Source organism: Typopeltis vanoorti, chromosome 18 (assembly GCF_054136105.1).
Source record: "Typopeltis vanoorti isolate ZY-2024b chromosome 18, IOZ_Tvanoo_1.0, whole genome shotgun sequence".
Taxonomy (NCBI): Eukaryota; Metazoa; Arthropoda; class Arachnida; order Uropygi; family Thelyphonidae; genus Typopeltis; species Typopeltis vanoorti.
Window position 1 is genome coordinate 12,359,371 of NC_143566.1, and position 15,897 is coordinate 12,375,267.

General features: G+C 33.7%; 1 protein-coding gene across 1 annotated transcript in view; it reads left to right on the forward strand.

The window, feature by feature from the left end:
* Positions 1–15,897, forward strand: part of nes (lysophosphatidylcholine acyltransferase 3 protein nessy) — a 389,051-nt gene that overhangs the window by 246,690 nt on the left and 126,464 nt on the right. Inside the window, exon 9 of the mRNA XM_090408067.1 lies at positions 12,199–12,285. Within this exon, the coding sequence (XP_090264193.1) occupies positions 12,199–12,285 (87 nt within the window). The remainder of the gene's footprint in view (positions 1–12,198; positions 12,286–15,897) is intronic.

Here is a 15,897-nt window from a genome sequence, read left to right on the forward strand (position 1 = left end):
CTCAAATTAGACAATTCCAAAAAGCGCCACCTAAGTAGCTGGTGTAAGATAACTAAAAAGGTCAGTAAATTTCCTAAAAAAAAAAAATATATATATATATATATCAATACAATAAAAAGTTAGGAAAGATTAGCTGATTTGTAAAGTACTAGCTCCCATAAAGGGGATACACGTAAGCCGTCAGATCTGTTTAAGTTAGGAGAATGAAGTAGAGTTTCACATGTTTCTTTATAAAGGCATTCCATGAGGAGTTGACTTTTGTGAAGAACTCTTGTCTTTCTCCAATGAATTCTATGTCTAGTGAAGATGGCATGTTCTGCAAGTCCATACTTTTCAGGTTTAAAGTATTCAATATAAGATTGGTGTTCTTCTAGCCGAATAGAGGCAGATCTTCCCGTTTGTCCGAAATAAGATAATCCACAAGAGCACGGAATCTGGTAGACACCTGGATGATTAAGATGTGGAAGCTTGTCCTTAGGAGAAGTGAGAAAGGAGGAGATTTTTCTAAACGGTCGAAAAACAACAAAAATATTCAGTGGTTTTTAAACTTTTGCTATACGTTCACTGATGCCTTGTACATAAGGGATAGGAATGCGCGTTATTTCTTCTGTGTTTGAAGAGGAAGACATATTAAAACTACTCAAAGTTCTTTTACTGAAGCAATTCTTATAACCATTAGATAGAAAGGAAAAAGTTATATGTTGTTGTTCTTTCTGTAAAAGATCGTCTGAAGAACAAAAGGAGTGGTCCCGATGAACCAGTAGTTCCTGCCTTTTGACTGGGATAGTGATGAGATTTCGCATGGATATAATGGCCTGTATGAGTCTTCTTTCTATAAACTGAGAAATGCAGGTTACCATCTGGTTGGCGAAGAATTAGAAGATCTAAAAAGGCTAACTGCTTATTTGATTCTACTTATAGGATACACTTGATTCTGGGATGAAGTGCGTTTAACTTAGTGAGAAATTGTTGAAGTTCATCTGAAGAGCCATTCCATACAGCAAAAATGTCATCGACATATCTGAACCAATGAGTAGGTCTGGGAGAAATGTTGTCAAAGATACGTTGTTCAAAATGTTCCATAAAGAAATTGGAGATAGCAGGAGAAAGAGGATTGCCCATTGATGTTCCTTCAATTTGTTGATACAACTTATTTTTAAAGGAAAAATAACCAGAATGTATTACAAAATCAAATACATTTACAATGTCTGAAGGAAATTCCTGTTGTAGTAATTTGAAGAGTAATTCTTTCAGAAAGAGGCACATTTGTAAATAAAGAAACAACATCTAAACTGATCATGATATCAGAAACGTCCAAATGAAGATCTGAAATTTTATTTTTGAAATCCTCACTCTTTTGAAGTCATCACTGGAGTCCAGCTTTACATTCTTTCGGGATTTAAAGAACAAAGCCGAATGCAATGAAAAACTAATCAAGAATTTGTGCACTAAAAATGCAGAATTAACAAATGAAAATAAAACACTGAAAGCTCAAATGAACAACTTGAGAAGGGAAGTTAATGATATTTAGCAGTGCTCCAGGTTGAACAATATCGAAATAAATGGTTTACCAGAAGCTCGTAATGAAAATATACATGCTATAACTGAAAAATTGGACATCAAGCCAGTTGTTATCCAATTAGTGAGTAAGAATATTAAAAAAACCTGTCCGTCTATGTAAATGACCACTTGGCCAAACTTAACCTCCCTACAGGCCATGTGGATGAAATAATAAGACCAAATTGCACTTCTTATCCATGTTATTCAATAGGTGTTACAGAATTATATCCAGATTTAGCTGGACATCTATAGACGTCATGGCCAGTTGGGATGTTAATAAGCAACTTCTTTATGAAGCAAAACAAAAGAGAGCAAGTGGTTCAATCAAGTATGTATGGGTAAGAGACAGTAAATTGTTCATGAGAAAGGATGACAACATTTAATTTGGATTAATTCATTCTGTACGCCCGGAAAACTTTTAATTTTCATAAACTGGAATCAAATATGCATAGTGCTGAAATTGATGATTTATGACACAGTAATGAATATACTTATATTTGCTATATATATTATCCGTATCACAAAAGTGATACAGATAAAAACATAAGACGAACACAGTCAAAGAAGGCAATAAACCTAAATATTACCTATGAATAACTGGAACAATGAAGACCTAAATGGATTTAAGAGTGGACATGAATAAATTAGATCTTGGTGCAACTGTCAACCGTAAAAAACTATAATCTAACCTCTAAATATAATTTAACCTCTGTAAAAAAAAGATTTTTGGTACTACAAATTCATCTAAGAACACCAACTTATCATGTAAATATTAGATTTTTAAGGTCAAATTTTGATGATTTAATGTTACTTTTCACAGAAATCGAACCATATATAGATGTACTAGTCTTAAGTGAAATATGGATCAAACAACTTGAAATTGATAATTATTCTTTTGTTAATTACAAAATGTATAATCATTCAAGTGGATTAATTCTGTATGCTAGGAAAAATACTTTTAATTTTTATGAACCTGGAATCAAATATGCATAGTGCTGAAATTAATGATTTATGACACATTAATGAATATACTTATATTTGCTATATACTATGCACACGATGGCCCAGTTGATTATTTCTATCAGAGCTAAATAATGTCCTAAAGACCTTAAAACACAATAATGTCATACTAATGGGGAATCAAAAAAGAAAAAAAAAAATCAGCTAACGCCTTTTTATTTCCGTATACGGGAGTAGGCGAGGCCATTTTAGCCCTATCTAACTTTTGGAGACTGAGTGGGCAGTTCAATCTCCACTGGTACCAATCAGAGATAGATGGCCCAAGGCTATCACTAATTAAGCGGTACACAGTGAAGAGAGACGGCTCAAATGTGCCACCATCTCATGGTCCCTAACACAATATATTTAATGTCTGAAATAATGTGGGTTCTACGGTCGATTTTCTTGAGTTTCCAGGAGGAAAAATCCGCTTGCCCGTGCCAGAGATCGACTAACTCGGGAACCAGTCGAAAAAAGGCTTAGAAAAATTTCCTCTAGTCACCTACTAGATTCGAAACCAAGTCTTCCTTCGTGCGGCCAAGTGCCGTGGTGTGCAAATACAACATCCACTGAGCTACACAGGCTCTCTAATGGGGAATATAAATTTCAATTTATATAAGAATATTAGCAAAATTGAAGAATATAAAATTATATTATCTACACATGGGTTTCTTGCAGTAATGAAAAATTCAAAATTGGCAACAATTATAATAAATGTGAGTATTAAATAAAAAATTATCAGTGTCCTCATAATGATATATTAGATTCAAATCAGTTATATGAGGAATTTATCAAAATGATTAAATATGCAGACAGCACATTGCAGTATTACAAAAGAGTTATTATGAAAAAGGATGTTCACACATGCTGGATAACAGATAAAATAATGTAAGGATGAAAGAAAAGCTCTATTATAAGTATAGGAAGAATCCCTCCAATCTAATGTTTGAACATGACTATAAAATTTTTGCTAAACACTTAAAGGAAAAAATAAAGCAGGCAAAAGAACGTTATCTCTTAATGAAATTTCTTTCTTGAATGAATGATAAAAGTAAAGAATGGGGGTTGGTTAACATGATAATTGGTAATACAAAGCAGAAAACACGAGTTCCCAGAGGGCAACTGCTATACTTAACGAAACTGACTTCACTGCTGTACTTGAAATGCGCAACCACTTTACAAACTATGGTAGTTGTGATTTTGATTTTACAGAGAGAATAAAGTATGTGAGCCACCTTCCATGGATTAAGAATTCCATGTATCTATATGCAATAAATGAAGATGATGTAAACAGTGTAGTCCTTATCCTATTCCCTCAGCCATAGCATATAGCTGGTGGAGGCAGCTATATGCTACCATGCTAGGGAGATGATTATGAGCAAGATGGTTTCCCGTTGCCTTTGCCATAGTATATATTTTATGATTGTAATCCATATTTGTTCATGGGAACGGTTTGCCTGCTTTGAAGGTTTTTTTTATCCCGAGTTACCACCTCCGTATGAGATCAGTTATCTCACCTTTCGTCGAAACAGCATAGTAATCAGATTAAAAAAAATGGGATGTGGCCATAGAAATGTCGAAAAACTAAATATTATCATTAAATATAACTTAAAGTTTTTTAAATATATTATTAGTAAATCTTTTGCACACAGAAAATGTATAGAACGCTTAAAAATTGCTTCAGTTATTCTGCTATTTGAAGGAGGTAACAGAAATGAAATCAAAAATTACAGACTAATGTCTATACTATCCACAATCTCAAAGGTTATTGAAATCCTAATAAAAAAACGATTAAATAGCTATCTAAATAATCAATACAGGTTTAGATTCAGATACAGTAATGAAAAAGCGCTATTGGAGTTCCGTGAAACAGTTTATAGTGGAATAAATAAAGGAATGCACACACCAGTCATGTTTCTTGATATATCTAAGGTGAACTTTTGTATTTACACGAAACTATCATTTTGGCAAAATGATATTGTTCACTGATGACACTGCATTAGTATACACCGAAACAACCCTTGAGGATCTAGAAAATTGGATTAACCATGATATAATGATATAAATAAGTAGTTTAGCAATAATGGTCTTAAAATTAATACCAATAAAACGAGATATATGTACTTCACATTAGCAGATAAGCTAGATCATAATATAACCATAAAATGGCATGAAACGAAATATAGTGATATGGAAAATTGTAACTGTAGCTTAGTCAAAAAAACAAAATCAGTCAAGTATTTGACTTCCACATCACATTTTTAACAAATAAGTTGAGGCTCATAATTAACAGAATATATTATGATAAAAAACTTGTAAATGCAGCACTCTTTAAGATTCTTATGCTATTCTTGATTAAATTCCTTACTGCAATATGGCATCACCTGTTGGGATGGAGATTACTACAACAATCTGCTTCTATTGATACGAATACAGAATAGAATAATTAGAGCTATAGCCATCACTGACTTCACACATTCAACCAACGATCTGTTTGCCATTATAGAAACTCTATCTCTATGGTTGTGTATTATATGTAATAAAGAACGTTATAAGTTTTTCGGTATATAATGTAGACTATGGTTTATGCTGTGGCAGGAACTTGCTGGTAGTATCCAAGGCAAACAGAAATTTTTCATAAATTCTGGAATAGCTAGCAACAAGCAGCTACAATAAACTACCAAATGAAATCAAATCAATAATCTCAAAATATGTTTTCACAAAAAGATTGAGAGACTACTTTATGGGACTAAATAATGTTGACCTTTATTTTAAACGTATATTATAAGAGATCACTATAACTTACTTATATCCATTTATGATTCTAATATATTAACAAGTATATATGAGGAGCAAACACATGGTTAGCCTAGTGGCTATGCGCTTTGCAACCATGGTTTTTTTCTCCCTAGTTTATCTGGGGGTTTTCCTCCCACAAGCAGTCAAACCGGCCTCATGAACACACGCAGCTACAGCCATAGAATATACCAGGAGGCATAGGGCTAGTCACCTTGTCCTCGGGATGGATACAACGTAGAAGAGCTCAAGTCAGCTCTTTAACAGGCCAGTAGGCCTAATACATAGTAGGGAGAAGGAGGAAGGACTCGCACGTTCTGTGAGCCCTCATAGATACAGTCACTGGATTTTGCAGTGACTGTGTCGAGCTAATTTAATTTTCTTTAACCATTATGGCTATGGCTCTTGGTTACACACATAAAAAAAAAAATTGTAGAACTAACTAATTTTAAACATTTTTATAAACTATGAAAACTATCTGATAATGTATTTCACTTTATTTGTATATATATAAGGAAAATATTTTTGTCTATAACAAAATAATCAGCCAAAAATAAATGTAATAACCAACAGAAAATATCATAGTAATACTTGAACTGCATACAGTACTTATAAATATTAGATATACATGATGAAAATAATAAACTTTGTATTGTATTATATAAAAAAAAAATTGAAATAAATGCTTTTTAATTGTTTTCTTAGTGGCTGCCCTGTCCAGCCAGCAATGCTTCAGAGCCATTTGGAATTCAGAAGCGCACTAATATAGTTTTGTAGCCCTAATGGTTTTATTAGTATTATTGAGGATTTTTATGATATTGATTGTTTTCACCAATTATTTATATCAGATGAAAAAAATTGTTTTATTTTTTCTATAAAAGTAATTTATGATATATAAGTGTCAGAAGCATGGAAAAAACAATAGTATTATTAATAATAATAAAAGTCACTTATAAAATACATGAAGTTTTTCTTCACAGACTGGTAAATACACTAATATAAAGGTAATTAATGTGTTTGCTTCAGTACTGGTAGTTATACAGAGTTAAAATTAGCCATGGCATTAACAAAAGTTTATTGATTGACCAGATCCAGGATTAAATATGTGATTATGGTATATTAAGTGACCCTGGTACTACAAGGCTGATATCTTGCTAGTGAGATATTTACATGATTAGTGAGCCAGCACATCATTTTTCTAGCCTTACATATTACAGTGCTTTATTACATAGTCTTAATTCCTGGTTTAAGTTTGGCATGCTGTATGACTGGTATCATTCAGTCAACTCTGTGAAAGCTTCTTGCTAATAATGTTTGTTTTGAAGGGCATAGGTAATAGCATAGGATAATAATGTTTTATCCATTCATTTGTGTTCGTGTTATTTTTTTTTATTAGGTAGATGACTTGTGCTGTTCATAGTTCCTACACCATCCAGTAAAATTTTTAAAGGGACCCCTAAGATTAATTTTCATGATATTAATGTTATTTTTTTTTATTAGGTAGATGACTTGTGCTGTTCATAGTTCCTACACCATCCAGTAAAATTTTTAAAGGGACCCCTAAGATTAATTTTCATGATATTAATTTCAATTAAAATGATGTTCTTTAAGAATCTGCTTTACAAATATAATCTGTTTCTACTTAGAAAATGCACATTGGTTAGCTGTTTTTTTTACCAGCAAATGAAATCACTAACATTGCACAAAAAGATGGTCACAGTGTCATGAATTATACTTTTATTTGTCTGTAACAGCAGATGCCAGCCTATGCATACTCAAGAATCAAATTTCTCTTCACTTACTTAAAAGGCCTCAGATTTACATTACAGTAAATATAAAAACATGGGCTAGTCTGGTGCAGTGAGTCCCAGTTTTAGAGAATGCAACTGGAAGTAATATATTATTCCAAATGTAGAATGTTTTTGATATGAAAAATCACATTTATTCATATGCACACTCGTGTGTGTGCGTGCTTTATTATGCACCTTTAGCTAGCTAGCTCACCACTTTACAGTTTGTTAAAAAGATGTACAGTATATAGTTGTGTATAGAGAATCAAGGAGATAGAGATTAAAACACTAATTTAATATCTGCTCTCTAGCCAAAAGGCTGTGGGCTCGAATCCCGCCATAGGCATGGATTTGTGATTGTCTGTGGAAATACTAGTTGCGGTGGTTGGTGGCAGATGGCATTGAAGAAGATGATGAAGGTAGTTACAGTTGGTGGATTGATGGAGACGAAGAGTTGTAGAGTAGGAGCCCTCCCTCGATGAGTCTTAGGACTCCCTGGATGTGTTATGTAATAATAATAATATCCACTAAAAATGTTTTGACACTTCATCCCCCTTGATTCTCTTCAAACAACTACAGGGTGTCCACAAATGTTTACCCTGATTTTAACTGGCTATATTTTAACAATGAAATTAACTGAATAAATTTTGTTTCATGTAAACTTGGGCATTCATAAAGTTTCTATACTGGTATCTTCAGTATACTGCTTTTGCCACCAGGAACGCTGCTGCTGATTTTCTTTAAAAATGGCTTCAGTACAGGAAAAAGCCCAATGTGTTCTGTGGCTAGCAGAAACAAAATCTCCAGCTACAGTGCCAACGCAAATGTTTGAAATTGTTCGCGTACAAAGTCCAAATTGTCCAGGAGATAAAGCCAGATGATCGTCCAAGGTGGTGTGAAGAATTTGCTAACTTAATTTTGAACCGCATTGATGAGGATAACGATTTTTTGCATCGTGTTTGTTTCTCTGATGAGGCAACATTTCACGTGAGTGGAGTAGTCAACAGACACAGTGTAAGGATCTGGGGATCTGAAAACCCACATGCCATAAGAGAACACATTCGAGCTAGTCCAAAACTCAATATGTGGCATGGACTAATCTTTGATCGAGTGAGTGTCCCTTAATTCTCTCTTGAAAAAGAAATTAATGGAAATGTGTACTTAGACATGCTCAATAATTATGCTATTTCCCAACTACAGGAGATGCAACCAAATGTTATCTTTCAACAGGACGGAGTCCCCCTTCCCTCATTAGTCTCGTGATGTTTGCAATTGTCTTAATTGAGAATTCCTGAATCTGGATTGCAGAGATGGTCCTGTAAAAATAATCATATTAAAAATTCTGATTATTTTTACGTATTAATTATGCTTGTTAGTTTTTGTTTTCATACACGCAGTGTCTGCACTTGTGATGTGCTCGTTATGAAAATGTTATATTAGAAGTAACATGTAAGGAAGTAAAAATATTGAAGTACTTACTAAACTGATTATTTATGTTACTTATAAGAAAGTTTGTTGTATTTTAAAATGTTGAATTTTGTGTTTGTGAAAGACTTTCTTTTAGCGCTGATGGATACAGCGAGTCAGCCATTTTATTTCAGTGCGTAGTTTCTGACTTTTGTGAAGTGCGCATGCTCCCGGAGAGAACTTGATGTGTGATTGACAGCTGACAAGGAAAGCGTTGCGTATCCAAGTTACAGTTGTAAACAAGAGAGCGTTCGGAAAGTTTTTTAGAACACTGGCCGAGATATATTCAAGTTGGGAGGAACTTGATTTTTTTGTGTGCGGCAGTCAAAGGAAGTTTTATAATATATTCCGAAAAGGGAATAGTGAAAATAAATAGGTTTCAAGCAGGAATAAGTAAAGAATAAAAAGGAAATCTTGAAACTATAAGTTTTTATAAATTGGCCGGTAAACGGTAAATATTCAAGTTAGAAGGAACTTGATGATTTTTTTGTGTGCGGCAGTCAAAAGAAATTTCATAATGAATTCCGAAAAGGGAATAGTGAAAATATTAGGTTTCAAGGAGAAATAAGTAATGAATAAAAGGAAATCTTGAAACTGTAAGTTTTTAAGTGGAATAAGTTAAGACTGTCAATTTAGTATTGTGAATGAAAGGAGAACTTGTTGCTTACATTCTAAAGTGAATGTTTTTCTTAGAGAAAATATTGATAAGGAAATTCTATAGGTATTAAGGATGCCTGAAAGTGAAAGTTTAGAAAATATATTGATTAAGAAGATTTTTAGGTATTAAGGGTGCCTGATCTGATGAGTATTACTACTAAAAGGAAAACAGGATATAGTCAAGAAGACTTTATGTATGTTATATTGATTGATGAAAAGGATCCTGAAAATGAAGTACAGAGCTGTATAACTTCTGGAAAAGAGCCTTAACAGAAAGAGAAAAAGACTATGAACATTTTTTTGTGATTGTGAAAGAAAAAGTGTTTAGTCTTAAGAGTAAGTTTATATTTTTTAAATAAGGCCTTGGATCCATATAATCTGTAGTTATAGTTATGTATTATTACTAGAAGTGTATATATATTGTTTTAGTTTTATTAAATGTGTTTATTTTGTACTTGGTATTGAGTCAATGATTAGTTGGATTCTGAAAGAGTGAGTTAAAGTCATTGCACCAATTGGAGTGAACTCTTTGTGCAAATATAATAACATATAGGGACACTCGGAGTCAAAAATAAAAATAATTGTTAGTAAAAGAAATTTATATAATATTTCATCTCATAAGTATATAGTATATAAATAACAATGGCGCAGCCTACAAGATAATTGATTATGATAACTAACAGTCCAATCCCATGCCCCCCGAGGTCACCGGACATTACACCCCTAGACGTGTTACTGGCGGTGCACATGCTGAAGTTGTTCGTTGACACTTTTTTCCATGTGTTATGCATTGAAGTCTAACTTTGTGTTCCATTTCAAGTATCCACTGAAAAGTTATAATATATTATAATCAGGGTAAACATTTGTGGACACCCTGTATATTGTACATCTTTTTAACAAACTGTAAAGTGGTGAGCTAGCTAGAGATACACAGTGAACCAAGGGATGGAACCCATAGTTATCATATATAATTAGTTACTAAAATGGCTACAACAAATTACTAACATCTATAGAGTGAAATGAGAAAACTTTATCTATTATATATACAATCTGTAGATGACACTAATTATTACTTATGCAAGCAAACAACTACAAATGCTGCAAGAAGGTATCATAAGTGATACCATTATGATTGTTATGGACTAATAATACTATAAAAGAGCATTAAAAGAAAGCAAAAATTCTTCCCATATCATGTTTTTTACATAGCTCATCATATAGCAGAGAAACTGTTACGGACTAATAACATTATTAGTCCATAACAGTCATAATGGTATCACTTTCAAAAACTTGCATTAGCTAGTGCAAAGGCAGGTTCATATGTGTTTTTAAAGCAAAACAAATATCCACATTTTTACATTATAGCAAAGGAAAAGTAATGTTTTCAAGAGCTTCAGCTATCTTGCCAAATATTGATATGTTCCACTTGAAAAGTAATACATATAAAGGCAACTTGAGGTGACTCATAATGCATCAACTTCTGTATGCTAGTACAAATATTGATTTGCTTATCAGTACAAGGGTGGTCTAAAAAGTTCTCGGCCTAACAATGAAAAAGCAAATTTATCATTTCAAAATTATTTTTATTTTTCAACATAATCTCCATTAAGACTAATACATTTATTCCAGCAATGCTCCAGCACCATTATCCCATCCCTGTAGTGGTTCTCAGTAAGATCTGCAAAATGCCCTCTACAGCCGCAATCATCTCTTGATTCAAAGAAAAATGCTGACCAGCGAGGAAGAATTTTTGTTTTGGGAAGAGATAGAAGTCAGAGGAAGCCAAATCTGGGGAATAGGATGGGTGTTCCAACAATTCATAGTGCAGATCCCTTAATTTTCCCATTGCCAAAACATCTTTGTGGGCAGGTGCATTGTCCTGATGAAAGATGATTTTTTTTTCTTCTGCAAACCAGGTCTTTTCTCACAAATTTTTTCATCTAGTCTGGTTAAAAGATCGGAATAATATTCCCCGGTTATTGTTTTACCCTTTTCAAGATAATTAATAAACAAAATGTCTTTAACATCCCAAAACATCGATGCCATGACCTTTCCTGCTGATAGAACCAACTTTGTCTTCTTTGGCGCTGAACAACCGATTTCTGTCCACTGCTTTGACTGTTGTTTGGATTCTGGTGTATAATGGTGAATCCAAGTCTCATCCATAGTAATAAATCGATGCACAAAATTAGTTTTATTCTTGTTAAAACTCTTCATGCACTTTCAGAGATTTTCATGCGAATGCGCTTTTGATCTGCTGTGAGTAAGCACAGAAACCATCTTTTACAAAGTTTCATTTGCAATTCTTCATGCAAAATATATTCTACATGTTCTTTTGAAATGCCTATAGTCTCAGCAGTTTCACGCACTTTGACTCGCCAGTCATCCAATACCATATTGTGCACTTGATCAATGATTTCTGGTGTTACACTTTTTGGACATTCTTCATGTGGATCATCTTCAAGGCTGGTATGGCCACATTTAAACTCAGCAACCCATTTCTTAATTGTCGAAAATGAAGGAGAAAAGTGTTCATAAACTTTTATGAACTTCTAATGAATTTCTTCTTTCTTCCTTCTTTCTTTTACAAAGAATTTTTTAACTGCGCGATACTCAATTTTATCCATTTCAAGGGATACAGACAGCTGTATAAAACAAACTACCTAATAGAATGGCTTGCAATTTCACATGGATGCTTATGACAGATATACCAACTTAGAAAAAAAATCCTTGCTGATAGTGTTGTCATCTATGGTCAAGGCCGAGAACGTTTCAGACCACCCTTGTATGTTAGTGGTATTCGGAATCTTAATTAATAATAATTATTAATGATCGATGATTGTAAACCTTTGTAAATATAATATACAACTGCTGCATTAAAGTTTATGTGAAAATTAATTACATTTGCTCCAATATTTTTTTTTAATAGGTGCTATCTATTTGGAAGAAGGCACTGATAATTGGGTTGTGGGGAAAAATCTGTTTATATAAATATGTAGCATGTTGGCTGATATCAGTAAGTAATAATTTGTTTTTTATTATATCAATTATTTTATATTATTTTATTTTTATAATTTTTTTATTTATTTTAATTTGTTTTTTTGAGAAGAGGTATGTTTACCTAATGAGCCAGAGAAATGTATTTTTGGAAAGCAGTTTTATAAGTTGTTTCACTTTCATAAAACAATTAACTTGTTTTGTGAAATACCAATTAGCATTTCTTTAATACATCCCTACATGTGTTTTTTGTCATAAATTTATAAATGATGCCCAGTATTCTATAATAATAATAATAATAATTTTTTTTATTACTGGCAGATTTCACCTCTTATGATATTCCCACTTGTAGAATGGTTTTGGTGATCAGTATTTAAGAGTACAAAAATTGTTCATTTGTATAAATGCAGCTCATCCCTCTCTTATGTCTTATGACTCAATGGCCTGTCACACCGAAGTAACTTGTCTTCATATAAACCTATTTAACATAATGATAGTGTGGTTAAATCCTTTCTCCCCATTTTTTTTGTAGGGAACCCATCCACATGAAATTAGTCAACTTATAGTACACTAGTTACTGTGGATGGTCAAGAAGGGAACTATTTAACTTGAAAAACTGTGGATTGTAGTCCTTGCGAAACACATAAGATGTCAGATTGTTGCAGTGGGAAGCAGGGGAAATGATATGAACAAGAGAAGGAGAAATTTGTTCTGTGATTATGTAGATGTGCTGTGAAGGAGTGTTGATTAGCTACTACGTGTGTTTGAACAGATTTCATAGAATGGGGTTATTATTGATGCCAATCTGGATGAACAGTGGCTACAGAAGTATTTGCAGAAGATGCAAGCAGCAGAAACTAAGTGCCTGTGTTTTTATGAAATGACGGGTATTAGTGAGAGAAGAGTCATTACTCAATCTGACCATCCTTTTCTTTACAAAGTCCAGTATCAGTATCTCTTGCTGTGCCATATAAATATTCAGCGTTGGGTTGAGTTTGCTATTTGTTTTAAAAGTAACACCTCAATCAAAAAAAGAAAACCCAATTTTTTGGTTTCACAGAAGCTACATTTTTAATGTTTGTGCCAAGAGAGAGATTTAAAGTTGGTGTTATCCCATCCTCAAATGTCATCACACGTAGTAATGTAAATGTAAATATCATATTGCATAGAAATTTGGGTGTTGTTAAAAGTAAGGCTGGAAGAGAGGTGTTCTTTTTTGTGGATGTAAGGCTGAGCTGTTTTTTCCTGGCACTAAATTCACCAAGTTATCCAGTCCCCACTGATGAATGCTTTGGAGATCTGAACAAAAAGGTAGTAGTGGTTAAGGTTTTGGAGGTTGTGGTGATTTGTGCATTGTTAGATTTGTCAAATAAAGTAGAGGAGTGCAACATGCTGTCATCAGCTAGTTGCACTCCTGGATTGGTAGCCTGCTGGAGCAGCTCACTGATATATAGAAGGAATAGGGTGAGTCCTTGTGGAACCCCTGCATCAATTATATACTTAAAAGACATGAAACTATCCACCATCACACAAAGCAAGCATCCAGTCAAAAAGCTGGCAGTGTAAAAAAAAAGATAATAATATGAAATAGGAGTCAACTCTGGGTCAGAAAGCTTTAGGACATTCAGAGGAATGCCATCAGGGCTAGGAGACTTTTTGGTATTTAGTTTGAGCAAATTTTTTTGATCTCAGGTCAAACTGAGCATGGAGGGTTTAGCATTTGGAATGGTTGGGAGACATTTATCAAAATTAATAGTATAAAACTTGGAAGAGAAGTGGAAAGCTAGGCGGTTGTATTTTTCTGCAGGTAATGATGAAATAGTACCATTAGCATGTAGTAGTGGTTGGAGCAGTATTAGTCTGAGGTTACAACCAATAGCTTTAACTAGAGACTAGAATGCATGGCTGCCATTTCAACAGGATGCAAGTTTCGTGCTTTTATCTATCACTCTCTCTAAGTAATTTTTGATGTGTTGATAGTGTTCTTGCATCTATTCCAGGCTTTGGTAATATAAGCAATATAGATAGATGGAGTTTTGGATGCCAGTCATCTGCATATATTCTCTAACCAGTTTTTCTATTTTGGGAGCAAAAAAAAACCAAATCTTCAAAGAGATAAAATATGTTATCTTAATATGAAGTTAACTTAATTTATTCAAGTTCCTTACATTCTGTGTGGTATATTAAACACATATATATCTAACCCAAAGTGCATTATCAAGGGGTGCTTAAGGGTCAAAGCATGACAAAATTTCATGCCGGCTGGGGCGTCGCCCTGTTAAACAAGGCTCCCGTTGTTTTCGCCAGGGCGAACAGAGAAAAGTCAGCTACTGGAACAAATCAGAAAACACACCCCAACTCAATATCACCAGAGTTAAAGATTGGTACTATCAACATAAGAAGCCTGAATGGCAAAGAAATGGAGCTAGCTGAAGAATTAGATAAGTACTAGATCGACATAATAGGGATGACTGAAACAAAAAAGATAAAAACTGGTGAGATCTTTCTGAGCAATAAATATAAAATGTTATATTCAGGCAATGACAATCAACAAAAAGAAGGAGAAGCCATAGTATTTAACACTAAATACAAGGCTGATCTTCTTGAATGGCAGGCAGTCTAAGTAGGATGATTTTCGAGGCTTTAGAGAAAGCAACTGACACAATTAAAAAAGGAAAAAAATTGGTCCTTTTTGGGGATCTATATAGCAGACTAGGAAATGATTGTCATCATCATCGTCAGATTCCTGCCATGTACCCTCAAGGGGTGTACAGGATATGACAGTACTACATGAAAAAATTACATCATTACTAACTTCCTATCTACAATTTTCCTCCAACTCAGTCTGTTACTTGTCAAGACTCCAACATTATCAGATCTTATATTTCTATCGTCTAAGGCACTTTGTACCGTATCAATCCACCTATATCTTGGTCTTCCTCTGGGTCATTTTGCTGCCAACCTGGCAGAGAACACTTGTTTTGCTAATCTTTCCTCTCCCATTCTATTTAAGTGACCTTACCACCTGAGATTAGCTCTGCTGACTCATTCCTGGATGCTGACAATGTCAAGTTCTTTCCTAATATCCTCATTTTTAATATGATATTGCCATTGATGCCATCTGTTCACGCCTCTAATCTTTCTCAGGACTTTCATGTCTGCGGTCTCTAGTCTTTGGTCAAGTGTTTTACTTCTGACCCAACTCTCAGATCCATAAGTTAAAACTGGTTTGAACACTGTCTTGTATACAGCTAATTTAGTGTTCTGACTAATTTCTTTCTTATTCCATATGAATTTATTCAATTGACTTCCCACCATACCAGCTTTGTTGATTCTGTTGTCTATTTCTATATTTAATTTACCATCTTCAGGAAAAATCATGCCTAAGTAGCTGAAATGTTTTATTTGTTCCACAGGTTCTCCATTCACAACACAGTTGACATTTTCAATGATTCTGCCTATTTTCATCGTCTTTGTCTTTTTATTGCTGACCTTCATACCATATCTATTACAACAGCTATTCAATTTAGTCAGAGAATCTTGCAGACTTGTAGCGGATTTATTTAGAAGTATAACATCATCCGCATAAAGCAAAGAGCTGACTTTAACATCTCAAATTTTGATATCAGGT